Here is a 15,747-nt window from a genome sequence, read left to right as displayed (position 1 = left end):
CAATTGAGAGCAATGACCTTTCGATCTCCACGTCTCTCTAAGTACAACTCGTTCAGTACCATCTCTCTGTCACTTTCTTAATGCATACCTTTTGACACTATATTCTTGGATTTTGCTGAAAAATTTCAATGTTTTATATATTCCCTATGTTCAGTTGTCATTTTAGTATGTAAATGCCACTTTCTGTACTGTGTCTGGCATTCTACCAGCAGACAACAGATATTTTTTTTACATCTTCATTAATTATTCCTATTCAAAATTTCCGTAGTTTTCTTACGCCACATTCTTCTCATTTGTCCAAATAAACGAGGCAATTCCGTAAATGTCAACAAATGCACTGAACACACATGAATGAATGAATGAATGAATGAATGAATGAATGAATGAATGAATGAATGAATGAATGAATGAATGAATGAATGAATGAAAACATGACTTCATCAATTGAAGATTCACTTCAAGAGCTCATATTCATTCCATATCGAGCTCTGGAATTTTCCATTGCCGGTTGTTAAAACAAACGCAGTAACCACCATTTAAAGGCCTGCGATTCAAACCCAGGTTCTCGTATATCAGTACTAAGTTATCAATCAATAGAGTCACAAGAATTACATAGGATTATTCTTTTGTCCAGGATCAACTTTTTCTATAATCTGTTAGACAACTGTTTTTTGTTTTACATTCTAAGCCAAGTTGGGCTTTTTAAAAATCGACTGTATACTATTACATTCCTCTCCAGTTATTTGTCACAACATCTGTCCATTATACCTCATCAGTTGATACATTTCAACATCAAGAGTTCAGCTAGATAATGTAGTTTGTTCAATGTCAACTTTCATTATTACACACTGTAATTTAATAAGGTAGAGATCATTTAGTTTACCGCGGTTAACATGCAATGTGACTCACTCGAACAAGTCTTAACGTGAAAATATGAAGTAATAACTCGTGAAATTGATAGGGAAAGAAAATTATAGAAAAAAACACCCTTTTAAATAGTTCATGGATCTCTTTTTTAATGGTGCACTAGGTTCTGTGTCGGTTGAAATGTAAGAGTGGGTGATGTCCAAGCGTTCTTTTAGTTTTTTCAAAGGGTTATTAATTGTGGCCATGCATTGTGGGCATCATTTTTTAAAAATAAAACGTTGGTATATTTTAATGAAATGGTGAACCATAAAATACGCGTTATGCAGTGTAACAAATTAATTATTCATGATACATAGCGAATATATTCCCATTAATGATGAAGATACAGTCACATGAATTATTTGTTAGTGAACAATAGAACAGTGGGTAATTGACTTCGAAGTGATACGATTGAATAAAACTTTATTGATGAAATGATGATCATGACAAGCTTTGTATGATTCGTCAAGTTTTGAAGACACATTCGTATGGAGACATGCAAAAAATAATGCCTTGTATAGGGGTGCGTCTCTATTATACGACGTTGTATCTCCGACATTAACAAAGTATTCTGTGTTGTTTTGTTCTCTTTTACTGCAGAAATATAAATTCTACTAAGTTAACACCTTGAAGTCATATACGCCTCCGAAATAAAAATCTTAATTCTTTTCTCTATACTTGGTTCAATACTTCAAACCTATGCTCCGAGATGAAAAAAAAAGAAAAAAAGCAGGAATCACCGTAAATTTTAAAAAATTGAATAGACTAAGGCCAAAATGATATCATTTTATATTCCTGCACTGTATGAGAAATTATAGAAGATTTTCGATACATTTCCTTGAAATCAGTCTTTGTGATCCTACAAATTTATTTCATAATTTTAAAACAAGTTTTTCTTTGGCAAAGTTTGGGACTCTGGGTTTATAGGCAAATTGAAATTGAAATTTGACGTCACAAGCCCTGAGTGACATTCTACGAACAATATAGATATACACTGCAAGAGTGTAAACTGACTTCACTACGGTCGTTCAACACTTCATCAATATGGTCATCATGTGCTAAAACTGAAGCCGCGTCGATTTCAACACCGCTGCATGTAAATTTCCAAATCAGTATTCACAGTTCTACTAATATAAACTGATCGACTATGTAACAACACAATGAAAAGGCAAACAAGTCTTTGATGAAATTTATCACGATCTTTAGTTCAACGTTATTGATTTTATAGAGTTAACTGTGAATTGCATTTCTACTGCTATCTTCAATACAAACCAAGCTTTTCAAAGGCAATTCTGTGAAAAAAATTACTACTCACTTCACAGGAACATACAAAATCAATTGATCAAAATGAGGTTCTGACACAATTTAAAATGATGAGTGTTTCGTTCTGTGACAGCCAGTAGTCACAACGTATGATCTGAAAATAGGCATGTAGAATACAGAGGCCCAGTGCAGTAGCTTAAAGGTTCAGCGAAATCGAGGTTTTTTCATGAATAATGTCATTTCATGATTTTACATCACCTACATTACACGTAATTTTAGAGAAACACCAAGTTGGAGTTGTACCTCATTTGGGGGATTTTGCTGTGGGCAAAAATCATCAAATAAGGCATACATTCAACTTGGTGTTTCTCAGAAATCACGATTAGTGTACCAGGTAATGTAAAATCATGAAATGACTCTCCAGAACCGTAAGCTTACGAAAATGCCTTTATTTCCAGGAATGGTATTCCCCTTTAACGGACACAAACTGAATATGGGGCAGATTTCATAGATGTAAATACATCAAGGTTAAGTAGAATGCGAGGAATGGGGACAGATGATGTAAATACATCAAAGTTAAGTAGGTTCCCTGAAGATCTCTCCAAACCCTGCTATGTAAAAGCTTGTTCCTTTTAAAATTATAAAATAAAGGGGTTTTGTCAGGTCACTATCTTGTTTTCAGGGTAACAGTTACTGTTTCTTATTTGCCTAACTAATAGCTTCATTCACCCCTTATTTTATTTTCTTAACCGAGAATAGGTTTCGGTTTTCTTGAACAAAGTAAAATAGAAGTTTAAGATTTTCATTTCTTAGTCGTTAAAACTTGACGACAGTGTATAAATGTTTCTGTCAAAATTCCAAGAATATAAACTATTACCATTTTAATAGCATGCAAGTTTATGAGTCAATCAAATGGCATGATTGATGCAGTGGTGAGACAATCACTCGGTAAAAGATGAAACCGTTTTTCTGTGAAACACAAACTTTTTGACAACTGAAACTAACAACACGTCTAGCTTGTCGCCACTTTGAAAGAAGTCCCTCATTCAGGACACGGACAAATGGAAAAGAGGTCTAACAGTGCAAGTGTTTATGCCGCCAACATCTACCTTATGTCACTCAAACATTGACATTCATTCAGCGTACATATTTCATGAATCCCACGTCATCAAAAACCTCATCTTGTTTTAGCTCCAGAGACCTGAATAGAGAGAGAGTCTTCTTCGTAACACGATACAACAATTCCCTGTGGCTCTGGTCTAATACAACCTTGGATTTTCAGTGGTTGTCAATTTCAATTACCCTACACTCGGAGACTCGGAAATGTACACAAGAGGGATCAACCACGTGATCTTTTTAGGCGTAATGTAAACGAGTTAGCGACCGTTGGCGACGTTACCGCCAACCTTCGTTTACTTTCAGCAAATTTTCGTAACACCTCAAGCATTTCTTCTTATGTGTTCCCAACATCTTGACGAAGAGTGCAAATATTGGGAGATACAGACAGTTCCCTTATCACGAAAGATACATATTTAACACTCTGTTTTCATTGTTTAATGATACAACAAAATCGATAAATTCTTATAGACTCATCTCGCAAGGAATTTGTTTTAGAGTACAGGAAGAGTTATTGACAATGAAACCATGGAATGAATTAACATTTTATTTCATTTATCTCTGGTGTCAGTTTCACTCCTGTGATGTTTAAAACGATACTTCATCCACATATGCAAATATAAGTTCGACTTCCTCATTGGGACTTGTTGTTACAATGCTACATCTCGGATACTCGTTTCTGTATAATAAATACTATTCATTTATTCCCAGAAGAATAAATATAGTGCAATGATAAATCATTACAGGCTACCAGGAAAAGGGAGTACTGATAGTTGACTAGCAACTAATCAAGACCAACCCCTGAAGTCAGTAGAACTATGTTCAAAACACAAGACAGATAAGAAAAGTGCTTTCAAGTCAACCTATATCTGATTATTTTCTTGTCTGTGGCCAAAGTCAATTTAAGAATGGAGTGTTTATTTTTCAGGACATTTCAAAATTGATTTAGATTGATATCATCCTGCAACATTTTGTATCAAACATTTTCTACAAAATGCATGTAGGCCTACCTAAATTTTCACAAGAATCGAGTCTGTGTTTTTATCTCTGGGTGAAAAACAGTTGTCTGACAAAGCTATAGAAAAAGTTGGCCCAGAACAAGAAAATAATCCTTTGTAATTCTCATGGCTCCACCAATAAGATAACAATAATGTGAAAACCTGGGATTGAAACCCTGGCCTTTAAAAGTGAATTCAGAATGTAGCAGCGCATGCGCAGATAAATATGAACGAATGTGTTGGAGTCTGTCGGCATTCCTTGAAAAGCTACTACATTGACAGGATATATAAATTATTAAGACGTACACCTCTGGTCGCGCATGGATGAGTGATTTCCACTTATTACGTCGCGGTTCGTTGCGTGACGTCATTCAGAGAAAAGATGTCAGGTGGAGTCGACCATTGAGACTTTGAAAGTTTAAAAGATTTGAGAGGCGCTTTCAAAACTGTCGTTTTACGTACGTGTAGGATTCGAGTACTCCGGGACATCTTTGAGGCGATAGTTACCTGGCGTAATGTAGAGTGTTCATGAAGCTACGATTTTTTTCATAAAATTTATTTCTTTAGTTTGGATATTAGTGTATTATTGTTTTCTCACTAACAAACGATATTAAAAGTGGACGTTTAATTCATTAATTTCCAACATACATCTGTAGGCATCGCTGATTGTTTCTCTCAAAGGCTCATGTTATATATAGCGGATACAGCTTAACTTTGTAATGTTACCATGGAACAACGTACTATTCAGTGAGGTCTGAATGTCTGTTTTTAATATTAAGTTCGATCGGAAATGAAATTGAAATCAAAACAAATATGCAAATATAGACTTGTGATAGATAGAAGATCATTCAGTTTAGCTAAAGAACTGCAGTAAAACAGGAATGGACTAAATTCCCGCCATTTTTTCTTCAACATGTTCAATATGACATGTTAAATCGTTAACATTCTATTAAGTCTGAAGATTGCCGGTTTCCATGACAACAGTCATTTCGAGCACTGAAACTTGCATTTGTCTTTTACATGATCTGCGATTGTATGCTTTAAAAGTAATGTTAATTAAACCTGGACTTTCTTGTGTACACAATGTGACACTCAAATGGAGAAGAACACTAAATTTCCTAAATACCCCAAAAAAGTACATTGAAATTAGATTAATTTCGCAGATCTGCGGTTACGATACGAAATGCTATCCACAAAAGATGCGTTGACCGTTTCTTACAGCGACTATCATAAAGATGATAATCGGAAGTGCTTTGCGTCCACTGTGCGTACTGAAAATTGAACACCAGATCAGGAGGCAGATTGCAACTAATTATAACTATCTATTAACTAACGATATCAGAAAAGCAATAAAAGGGAAATAATGAAACTTTGATATGTTGTGCCCACTGCTCCAATGAAATTAATATTAAATGAATTATTTAGTCCCAAAGTTTGAATATTTCAGTGGAACGTCCGTTCCCCATTAACGTCGTGAAATCTTGGTTTTGGTAACATCACAGATTTTGTCAAAGTGATTATCGTACAATATGCACATGCACCAAGCTGAGACAGCAATTCTCGAGGACACATTCCACATACAAACTGGAAAAAAATACCTTTTTCAGATTCAATATTGTTGTGAGATACTAACCAGTGACTCCGATGAAAATTTAACAATAAGCTAAAATGTCTCATTTCTGGATCTTTACAGTTAACTGGGACGTATTTGACTTCCGATAAAGACTGGTATGGAAGAAGAGAAGCTCCGGAGAGTTTGAGAAAAGTTAGTTGACATCTCGCAGCCTGGGGGAAAAGTGGGGCTTTCAGAGAAGAGAGAATGGAATGTGCTTGTGGCGACGAACGACTGGTGATGATCACGACTGACAGAAATTGAAGAGGCGGAAGAACAACATTAATTTTAAATGAGGGAATCTCGCTGAACTTTTACACTTTCGCTCTTCCAGTTGTCTGAGTATTGCAGCTGCTTCAGTAAACTCTTTCAAAGTCTGAAACTATTACAATCAACATGGATACATGTCGGGGTATCATCTCTTACTCTAGAGCTTACTGCACCAAACTTTGGGACGAAGTGGCCAGAAGAAAATTGAGAGACGAAGACAGAATTCCTATAACAGGCGAAGAGGACTTGGCATTCGACAGAACACGTAAAAGTCGGCTTCAGTTATTAACTCTAAGTGCTGCAGTTTGTGGGATAGAATTCTGTTACGCGGCAGAAACTGCGTACGTTAGTCCAACCTTACTGAAAATTGGAGTGCCGGAACAATATATGACATTGATTTGGTGCCTGAGTCCACTCATGGGGTTTTTCTTAATGCCTTTTCTCGGGTCGGGTAGCGATCGGTGTAAATCACGACTTGGGCGTCGAAGACCGTTCATTTTACTTTTATCAGCTGGTATCATCCTGGGTCTGATTTTCGTACCAAATGGTAAGGATATGGGGTTATCTCTGGGTGATAAAGGTGACCCGCCATTATATGGTAAGGATTCTGATAACAGTAATAATACTAACATTTATACTAGCACTTATGCGACATTTACCACTGAGAACTTCAACACATCTGTTGCTATGGAAACAAATTCTACCATGGAAAGCATGGAAGGCAATACAACGACGGAGCCCAGTTTTACCATGGAAACTAATGTTACCATGGAAACTACAAGTTTCAATTTAACTGTTGCTAACGATACTGATCCCACCGATGAAGATGACTATAGCTACTGGGACTACATAGTGTCTCATCACCACCTGGCACGTTATCATTTACGTGGTATCATCATCACCGTTATTGGTGTCGTGCTACTTGACTTCAGTGCCGATGCCTGCCAAGCACCGTGCAGAGCCTACCTCCTGGATGTCTCAGTACCGGAGGACCACGTGAAAGGCCTTGCGATGTTCACCCTGATGGCAGGTTTTGGCGGATGTTTAGGTTATATAATGGGTGGTATAGACTGGACCAACACGTCCATAGGCCGTGCTCTGGGTACCCAGGTACGCGTGGTTTTCACCTTCGTTCTTCTGATTTTCTCAGTGGCAGTCACAGTCACAGTAACCAGCACGAAGGAAATACCACTGTGCGAGTTGGAAGAAAGGGAGACACGCAAAGTTACAACTAGGACCAAAAAGTATAGACAAGTTAGTGAAGACAGCGAAGGTCGAGATATCTACGAAAACCAACTCACGTATGGCACTGAGGCTCAAGACACACTCGTGACGAGAAAATCTGAATCAACCGAAGAATTAGAACATCTAGGTGGATATCAAACCGTCAATGAACAAGGAAAAATAGGTGAGAGCATCCCCATGGCAACCATGACAGATAACTCAGAAACTGTCCCTCCACCAGACGCCGCGCAACCAAGTGAATATGACACTGAGCAACCGGTTACCATGAAAACGTATTTGATGTCCATCATCTATATGCCATACTCGTTACGTATTCTCTGCCTTACTAATCTGTTCTGTTGGATGTCTTTGGTATGTTACTCTCTCTATTTTACTGACTTCGTTGGTCAGGCAGTGTATGGCGGCGACCCCAAGGCCAGGATCGGCTCTGCCGAGAGACTCATCTATGAAGACGGTGTCAGGATGGGGTGCTGGGGAATGGCTGTATATTCCATATCCTGTTGTATCTATTGTGTGTTTATTGAGAAACTCGTCTACCGAATTGGTAAGTATAAACATCGCAATCAGAATCAGAATCAGAATGAGAACTGTATTCATCCTACTATTAATACCACACCTACCTTTTATTCTCATCTCTTATTTTCACATACATGAACACTCGTATTCACATCGATTAAACATCACATCATAAAAGCACACCGCATTCCATCGCACCGTATCACATAGTCATTTCATTTCATTTCATTTGAAAATATCATACAAAACTCCATCATATCACTTCGCATTTCGTTACAAGGTACCGAAATTCATCACAACACACATTTTCTATTTCACCATATCACACAGCATAACACCATATGAAACTCCATTTTATCATATCACACATGATCACACTGTATCACATATTCAATTTCACCATATCACGGTGTCGCACCATATCACATTCCACTTCACCATACCACACTATCTATATCACATTCCGTACCACCTTATCACACATCATTGCACAGCATCACCTTCTATTTTCCCCCATATCACATAGCATCACTCGATATCTCATCCCACTTCACCATATCACACATCATTCCACACCACAGCACATTCCAATTCACCGTATCACATAACATCATTCACTCCATTGCACTGTATCACACGCAAATTCACCATATCACAAACTAATATTACATAGCACATCTAGTCTTCCCAACACAAACTGACGTCGACAAAGCTCACCCAATGATACAATTGTCACATTCTGTCCCATAATACATGATTTATGAACGTGACAAGGAAATACTAACAGGGATCTTTTGACACCGTGACACTATTTAGTCAAATTAATCAATATTTACTGAAACACATGAGGCAACTGTCTAACACTAATAAATCGACAGAGAAGCTGACACAATTTATTTGATCATATGCAGATTGATCACGGTAGTTAGAACCTTGGGGCTCCCTTGATAATTTTGTTAAACACTTTTTTTAAAAAAAAGACATTTTTGTGAACTCAGGTGCCGTATTACAAAGATAAAAAAAATCCCCCTCTATGATAGTGTAATGTTTGTGTTGCACTCTTGTCACATAGCCGTCCTGAATTTATATTAAAAGTGCATTTGATATTTCGAATAGCCGTGAAGAGGGAAGTAACCACGGGTTTAATGTAGTTAATGTGGCACAAGCTTATTTTAGTTCCAACTCAAGTGAAAATAATTACAAAAAACTAAACTATCCTAATATAATGTTAATGTCACTGCATGTCTTCTATGACATTACAATAATTTGTGTTCTGACATTGTTAGAACTGTTGATGGCATAGTAGGGAGTTCCTGTACATTTTTATACGTATAATAAATTACGTCATTGGATAGTTTGTAAGTTATATCCTAATATCAGGTTTGAGTTTAGTCAATAGGGAACTTGCAAACCCGCCATTTTGAATGTTGCGTCATGGGAAATGTAAAAATAAATACTAATCAATAGACATTGTAAACAATAATGTTACATTGTTTATAACCACAATCAATTCATAGTCGTCCTCATCATTGTGGGAGGTTTATTTTATCAGTAGCTCCAGATTAGGTATTATGATAACCACAGATAATCCCACAGCTCTTTGCGTCTGAGCATGCTCAGTCTGGATTGCAAGTTCCCTATTGTGAGTGATGGGTATAAGTGTGCGTCATTCAGTAGCTAGAATACTAGTACTGTGAGTACTATTTCATATACAGAAAAAAGTTCACTCCAGAAACATCTAAACTCAGCTTGTGCCAATTTAAGTTGCGGATAACAGATCTAATTTGAAGCCTAATTTGGTTTAATCAAGTTTGATGTCCCAATGGAATTGGTTTATTGGAATGTACTGTCAGAGAGTACAACTTGACAGTGACCTTTCTTTAATGTGTTAAAAACCCCGTATAACAGGCAATCAAATGTCATTATTGTCTGGATAGATGATAAAAACACACCTCGTATTATGGGTCATTAAGTGGCAATATCGCCCTGCAGTGTTGTAACAGTAACGTTTTTATTAGTAGCTCTGATTTTTAGGGAACGAGTCGAATTTACGGCGGGGGTGGGGGCACTGATGAGAAAATGAGAGCATCAAAAGAGTGAGAGGTGGGAAGGGGGTGAGTGGAGGGCTTTGAAACGAAGAAAAGTTCGACTAATCAACAATAGTTATAAAAAGTAGCGATTGGTTTAAACCATTGATCAACAAAATGGCGGGTTGCGCTATGATACATGTAAGAAGAATCTGTACATAACTAACTCTGTTGACTTTTAGTCCTAAAACATGGCAATTAAATCTATAATCTATTTATTTAATTTTCTGGTACTGGCGAAATATCCATTTCATTTAGTGAGAATCGTTTGAATAGCTATGGAATATACAGAAGCAGGTCGACCTGTACTATTAGAGATCAAGCAAGTCAATTGAACAAACAACCAACCATACTGCATAAAAAAACAGAGTTTAGAGTGACAAGGCTGTGATGATAGATAAATGCAATAAATGTGTAGTTGTTTTTTTTCTCATTCGATGTACAGGTCCCCTGTAGGTCAACGCTGAATTCGGTCGCCACTTTGGCACACAAAGTTATATACATATATAATGGAAGTCATCGTACTGCTACGAATAGCAATATCGTCAGACTCATGAAAATTGATGGCAGTTCACTTCAGAGATCTGCTTTTGAGAAAAAAATATAACATAAAGTGTTAAGAGTCAAGAACCCGGTCTCATTTGATTGCGCATCAATGTTTGAAGTAATTCTTTAGGAATGCTATGGTGAGTCCCACTCATCGTTACCATGGAGACGAATGTGTCATAAATCTCCAGTGGAACCGTCTTGCATATAGAAATCTACTCCTTAGCAACATTTCTCCCCAGACTCGGCTTTACGTATATTTGCACGAAGCGTTCGGTGTTTATCTAGAGTATCGAATTTCTAGAGCAGACCTAAAGGTAAATGAAATAAATGTCACCATCGTCGACAAAGTTGTCCCTGTAGATATCAAACATGATCTCTTTTAAAACAGGGTGTCACTGTTTGTGACATTTTTGATAATCTATCACGATATATGCATATTGTTACATGAAACTTGTCAAGTGAATATTTATACCACAGGGGCACGCATTATTGCTTAGATTGCCCTTTTCCTAAAGAAAATATCATACGAATCCACTACAACAAATGTATCAATCTCTATACCAGCAGAAATAATTAACACACATTTTCTCCCGGGTAGGAAATTGTAGTCAAAACGTTTTCTCTATTTAGCCCTTAGCCAAGGAAAACAACAATCTAAGAACTGCTACACCCTATGGTTCATACTATCGTATTTACAATGGAAGCCAGTTTAGTTGATACAAGTCGTTGTCTGGCGCGACGAAAATCTTTGACCAACATTGTTACATTTTATTTTCAAGCTCGGCAAACACCTCACTGACATTGCTAATCTTATCGTCTGGCTCAACATAAATATGACTACTCACTATTGCTACATGTAATACACATTGTTACAATTTTTTTTATGTACATTGGCGAAGATTTGTAGCTCACGCAAAGAACAATATTGGTAATATTGCTACAAAGTACATGTTGTTACAATGTATATGATTTGGCAAAGATCGGTGGTAGCTCACAAAAATAACATATTGCAATGTTGGCAACATTGTTATCACACAAGGCGATGAAAGAAAACAGTCTTAATAAGATATTTATTTGTTTCAAGCCAACTCGCTTCCATTGTAAATAGAATAGCATGAACATGGCACTTTTCTTGTCCAAATACATTTAGTCAATGTAATTATCTGTCATATATGCTGAATGCATCAGACTCAGTTTTTAAAAAAAAAATATCTTTGAGCGGAAAAAGCGAGAGGCATATTTAGACTTCTATAGGTATTTTTAAACACAGATAATTAACGAGATGATAGCTAATGCTGTGATAAATTTATTATTTTCGTGTCAGTGTCACGTGCTCTGCGATTGATGGTACATATTAGCAGATATACACCAAATATTGACAATCGCAGTGTAAATAGTGTCGGCTAAAATTGAAGGAAAAAAATGCAAACAGTTTATTAATTAACTGAACCAGTGATGTAAACCGTCAATGAAATTTCTCATTAATAAACTTTGATTGAAATTACACTATTGAATCATTGCATTGTTCTACAAGTGGAAATGGATGTTTTGTAAATGGGAACAATAGAAGTCCCAAAAATAAAAGTTTAGTCCTAAAACAGTGGGTTACCCGCGCCACATTGAATTACTATCAATAGAACGTTCTAAATATAAGCATGTAGTTGTGAAAAAGTAATTAAATTCTTAATTATCACCGATGGAATGTTCTAAAAAAAAGAAGAATAAACGTCTATTGTAAACAAAGTTAATTTCAAAAAAAATGAATTATCATATCCGTTTATACAAATGAAAATGAATGTAAACAAAACTGTTTAATTTAAATATACATAACCGCTGTTAGCCAACTGCATTTAGTTATCAATGTTGATACACGAAAATGTATTCAAGACTTATTTTTGCCAAGTACAAAGAGTGTCAAGACAAGGACAAATTATAGAATTACATTAAAATAAATCTAATGAGAGAGATTGGGGCAAAAAGGATGCCATCACACAAGGTTTACCCATAAACCCTTGCAGGAAATCCCAAAATGGCGCTGAACACGAGTCAAGTACAGTAGCATAAGTGAACTTATTCACGAGAATTCAAATTTGAGTGTGTTATTTTATCAAGTAAGCCAGACTGGACCGTCCTCTAACAAATTATGAACTCGAAAGCGTGCCCATTTGTTTCGTATGCATTTGCCTTTTTATTTATTTTTTATTTATTTTTTTTACTTATTTTTTTTTTGTGTTCTTTTATAATTAAACTTATTGTTATCAAATGACTACCTACAATTTAATTATCAACCAGAACGGCATATTTTCTAGAATTTTAATTGTACTAATGTTTACGTGACCGTTGTTAATTTCAGGTGCTAAACCAGTTTACATCAGCAATATCTTATTCTACTCAGTTGGTATGGCTATTCTAGCCATTGCTCGTACTCCCGCCGCCGTCATCGTTCTATCCATAACAGCTGGGGTGATGTACGCCACAATTTTCACCATGCCATTCCTTATATTGGCGCACTACCATTCAAGTGACACGGTAAATAGAATTTCCATACATACGACCATGATAGTTGTTTTGTTTTTAATGGACGGTTTTTATTCATGTTAGCGTTTGAAATATGGATTTCATATGTGTACTAATTATGTTTAAGTCTGCCCAAATTACGTCTGAGCAGAATAGACTGTGGTTAATTGTTAATTTTAAAATAAAATCAAAAAATGTAGAATTGTATCATTATAAAGGTAAACTTAAGACATTTTAAATCAACACCCCTTGGATGCCATTGGACAGAACATGAATTGTGTTCACATCGTTTCAACTTTGAGCTCGTTATTGTTGCCATGGTTACAATAGTTATATGCACATTTAATATATTTTGTTTCTTTTCAGGATGTTTTATTTGACATCGAATGGCCAACGGTATTTAAGGCTACAATTCAATATACATACGCTTTATTATACTATAATAGATATAATAATAAATTTTATATTATCAAAAGATAAAAGTATACAAAAAAGCATGATCAACTTATCAATAATAAACCAACAAAAACATTTTCTTACGAATGGAAATTATAAATGATAAGGTGTAGCAGGGTGTCGGGTTTATGAACGATAGTAACAAGTGGCGCTATGAATGTTGGTGGTGGGCTATAGCTTGGTGGTAGGGTCACATGGTAGTCACGTGGTGATAGGGTCATATGGTAGTCATATGGTGACAGAGTCGTTTAGTGTAAGCTTTTGCTTAAATTTCATAGATTTCTCTTTACTGTTGACATTTCAGTGATTCTTCCTACACCCGACTTAAAGTTATTGGATAATGTTTGCCAAAACTTCAGTTTTTTTAACAACTTTTTTTTTCACATTGCTTGTATTACAGTTCGAAAAACTACACAGCGGTGAAGAAAAACGAAGCCAGGTCCGTGGTTTAGGTACAGATATATCTATGGTCCAAAGTATGGTATTTTTAGCCCAGTTTTTTCAGTCTATATGTATGGGATCTATTGTCCACGCCGTCCAAAGTACGGTCGCCGTTGTTGTCAGTGCCTCGTTGCTTAGTTTCTGCGGTGCTATTGCCGCATGGAAAGTCGTATACCTCGATTTGTGATGACCGATGTCTCCCAGACCCGGGGAGGGGTGTTACTCCAACGGAGGATTAGTGTATTTACTAGACAGAGAATATATGAATAAATTAGTTCTAAAAATATTGACCAAGTACGACAGTTTATCTCCAACTTTGGTCCCACGTGACGGTAGGGCAATAAAATTATCAGACTGATGATCTCTCAGAAGGATGATAGGTTTATACCGAGATTTTAGCTCAGAGTCTGTGTTTTCCTTCTAGAAAAAATGGACATATTTTATTCCAGTAACGAACCCTAACACTGGAAATATATGCTCTGGAGACTCTGACACGTTTTCATCAATCCCGGGGTGGGATGAAGATGTGTCGGAGTCCCTGGAGCGCATATTTCCAGAACTACAAACATTCATAGTAACAGCTAGATTATGAAACGTGTGTAATTTTGGGTCTGTTGTATTTCTATATCATTATTTTGTCAAGAAATTAATTGTTATTGTTCAGAATCAAGAAGGGTAAGGATGGATATCGACAAAACTACAAAAAAATGTGACTGAAAATTATCAAAAAACAAAACAAAACACAAAAATTCTGAACGAGAACAACAAGCTTAAGAAATAAACTCATACAAGTTTCAAAGCCCTGTGAGCTAAAACAAAATGGAATACCCGTTTGATGTTCAGGTTATTCCTCGTCCTCGTTTTAATCGAATGGATAACAAAGAAAAACTTTTTAATTTCTCACCATGGAAAGACATAGTTTACATCCGGGTAAGCTTATCTATGTTTGGATATCTATACATACAACATGTTTGTTTAGTAGTATGTTGTAAACATACGCACATGCTAAAAACAGCATCAACCACCGATTTCGATATAAGATGTTGCGAGAAATGCTTCAAGTTGTACACCAAGAATGCTGAACATTTTAATTTAAAATGATCACACACATTAGAAAATGTTGTAAAACTGTGCAAAACATTGTTCATTCGTTCAAAGTGTTGTTTTCTCACGTGGGCATTAGAAGATACAACATTTACTGTATTTCAATAGTTTTATGTATAGATTTATCAAAGTATCCCCTTTTATGGAAATACAAAAGTTGCTATAGCCAGGTACCAAGATTTTAAACTGAATTTGTAAATGGTCGTTTATCCAATGCATTGTTTTAAATGTACCAGTATGCATGTTTGTGTAATTTTAGACCAACTATGTAACGTAATACATTAAAGAATATAAAATAGGTCTTTGTATAGCCATTAGCGGGTAGAATTTACAATGATCAGATTTAACCAGAATTCAGATTCAATACGAATCTGACTCTGAATCCAAATCCGTGTCTTCCTCGCTATTGTCTGTAATTTCGTCCAAACGAGTATTTAATATGTTAAGTAAGTTATCGGAAATGTAATAATTTTATCCTTTTTCTGAGACTGCGTGTACAACATTGTAATGTATTGTAATTAGCTAGGACTGCAAATTACGAATGATGCACTTTGAGCATACAGGTTGACGCTTTTCCATCGTCTTCGCCCCTCCCCTTATAATATAGAGTGAGTTGTCGGTTTAGCAGTATGAGTACGCCCAGTAAATCCTTTTGCCAATAGGGAAT

General features: G+C 36.1%; 1 protein-coding gene across 1 annotated transcript; it reads left to right on the top strand.

Annotated features, from left to right (window-relative positions):
* The first annotated feature begins 6,291 nt into the window (after positions 1 to 6,291).
* On the top strand, positions 6,292 to 14,163 carry LOC144447874 (membrane-associated transporter protein-like). The gene is made up of 3 exons (XM_078137997.1): positions 6,292 to 7,954; positions 12,916 to 13,127; positions 13,936 to 14,163. Exons 1-3 carry the CDS (start codon positions 6,292 to 6,294, stop codon positions 14,161 to 14,163), a joined length of 2,103 nt encoding a protein of 700 aa, XP_077994123.1.
* The last annotated feature ends 1,584 nt before the right edge of the window (positions 14,164 to 15,747 follow it).

This window comes from Glandiceps talaboti, chromosome 16, assembly GCF_964340395.1.
Source record: "Glandiceps talaboti chromosome 16, keGlaTala1.1, whole genome shotgun sequence".
NCBI lineage: Eukaryota > Metazoa > Hemichordata > Enteropneusta > Spengelidae > Glandiceps > Glandiceps talaboti.
Note: the sequence above shows the minus strand (reverse complement) of the source record. Positions and strands in the feature narration are given on the sequence as shown.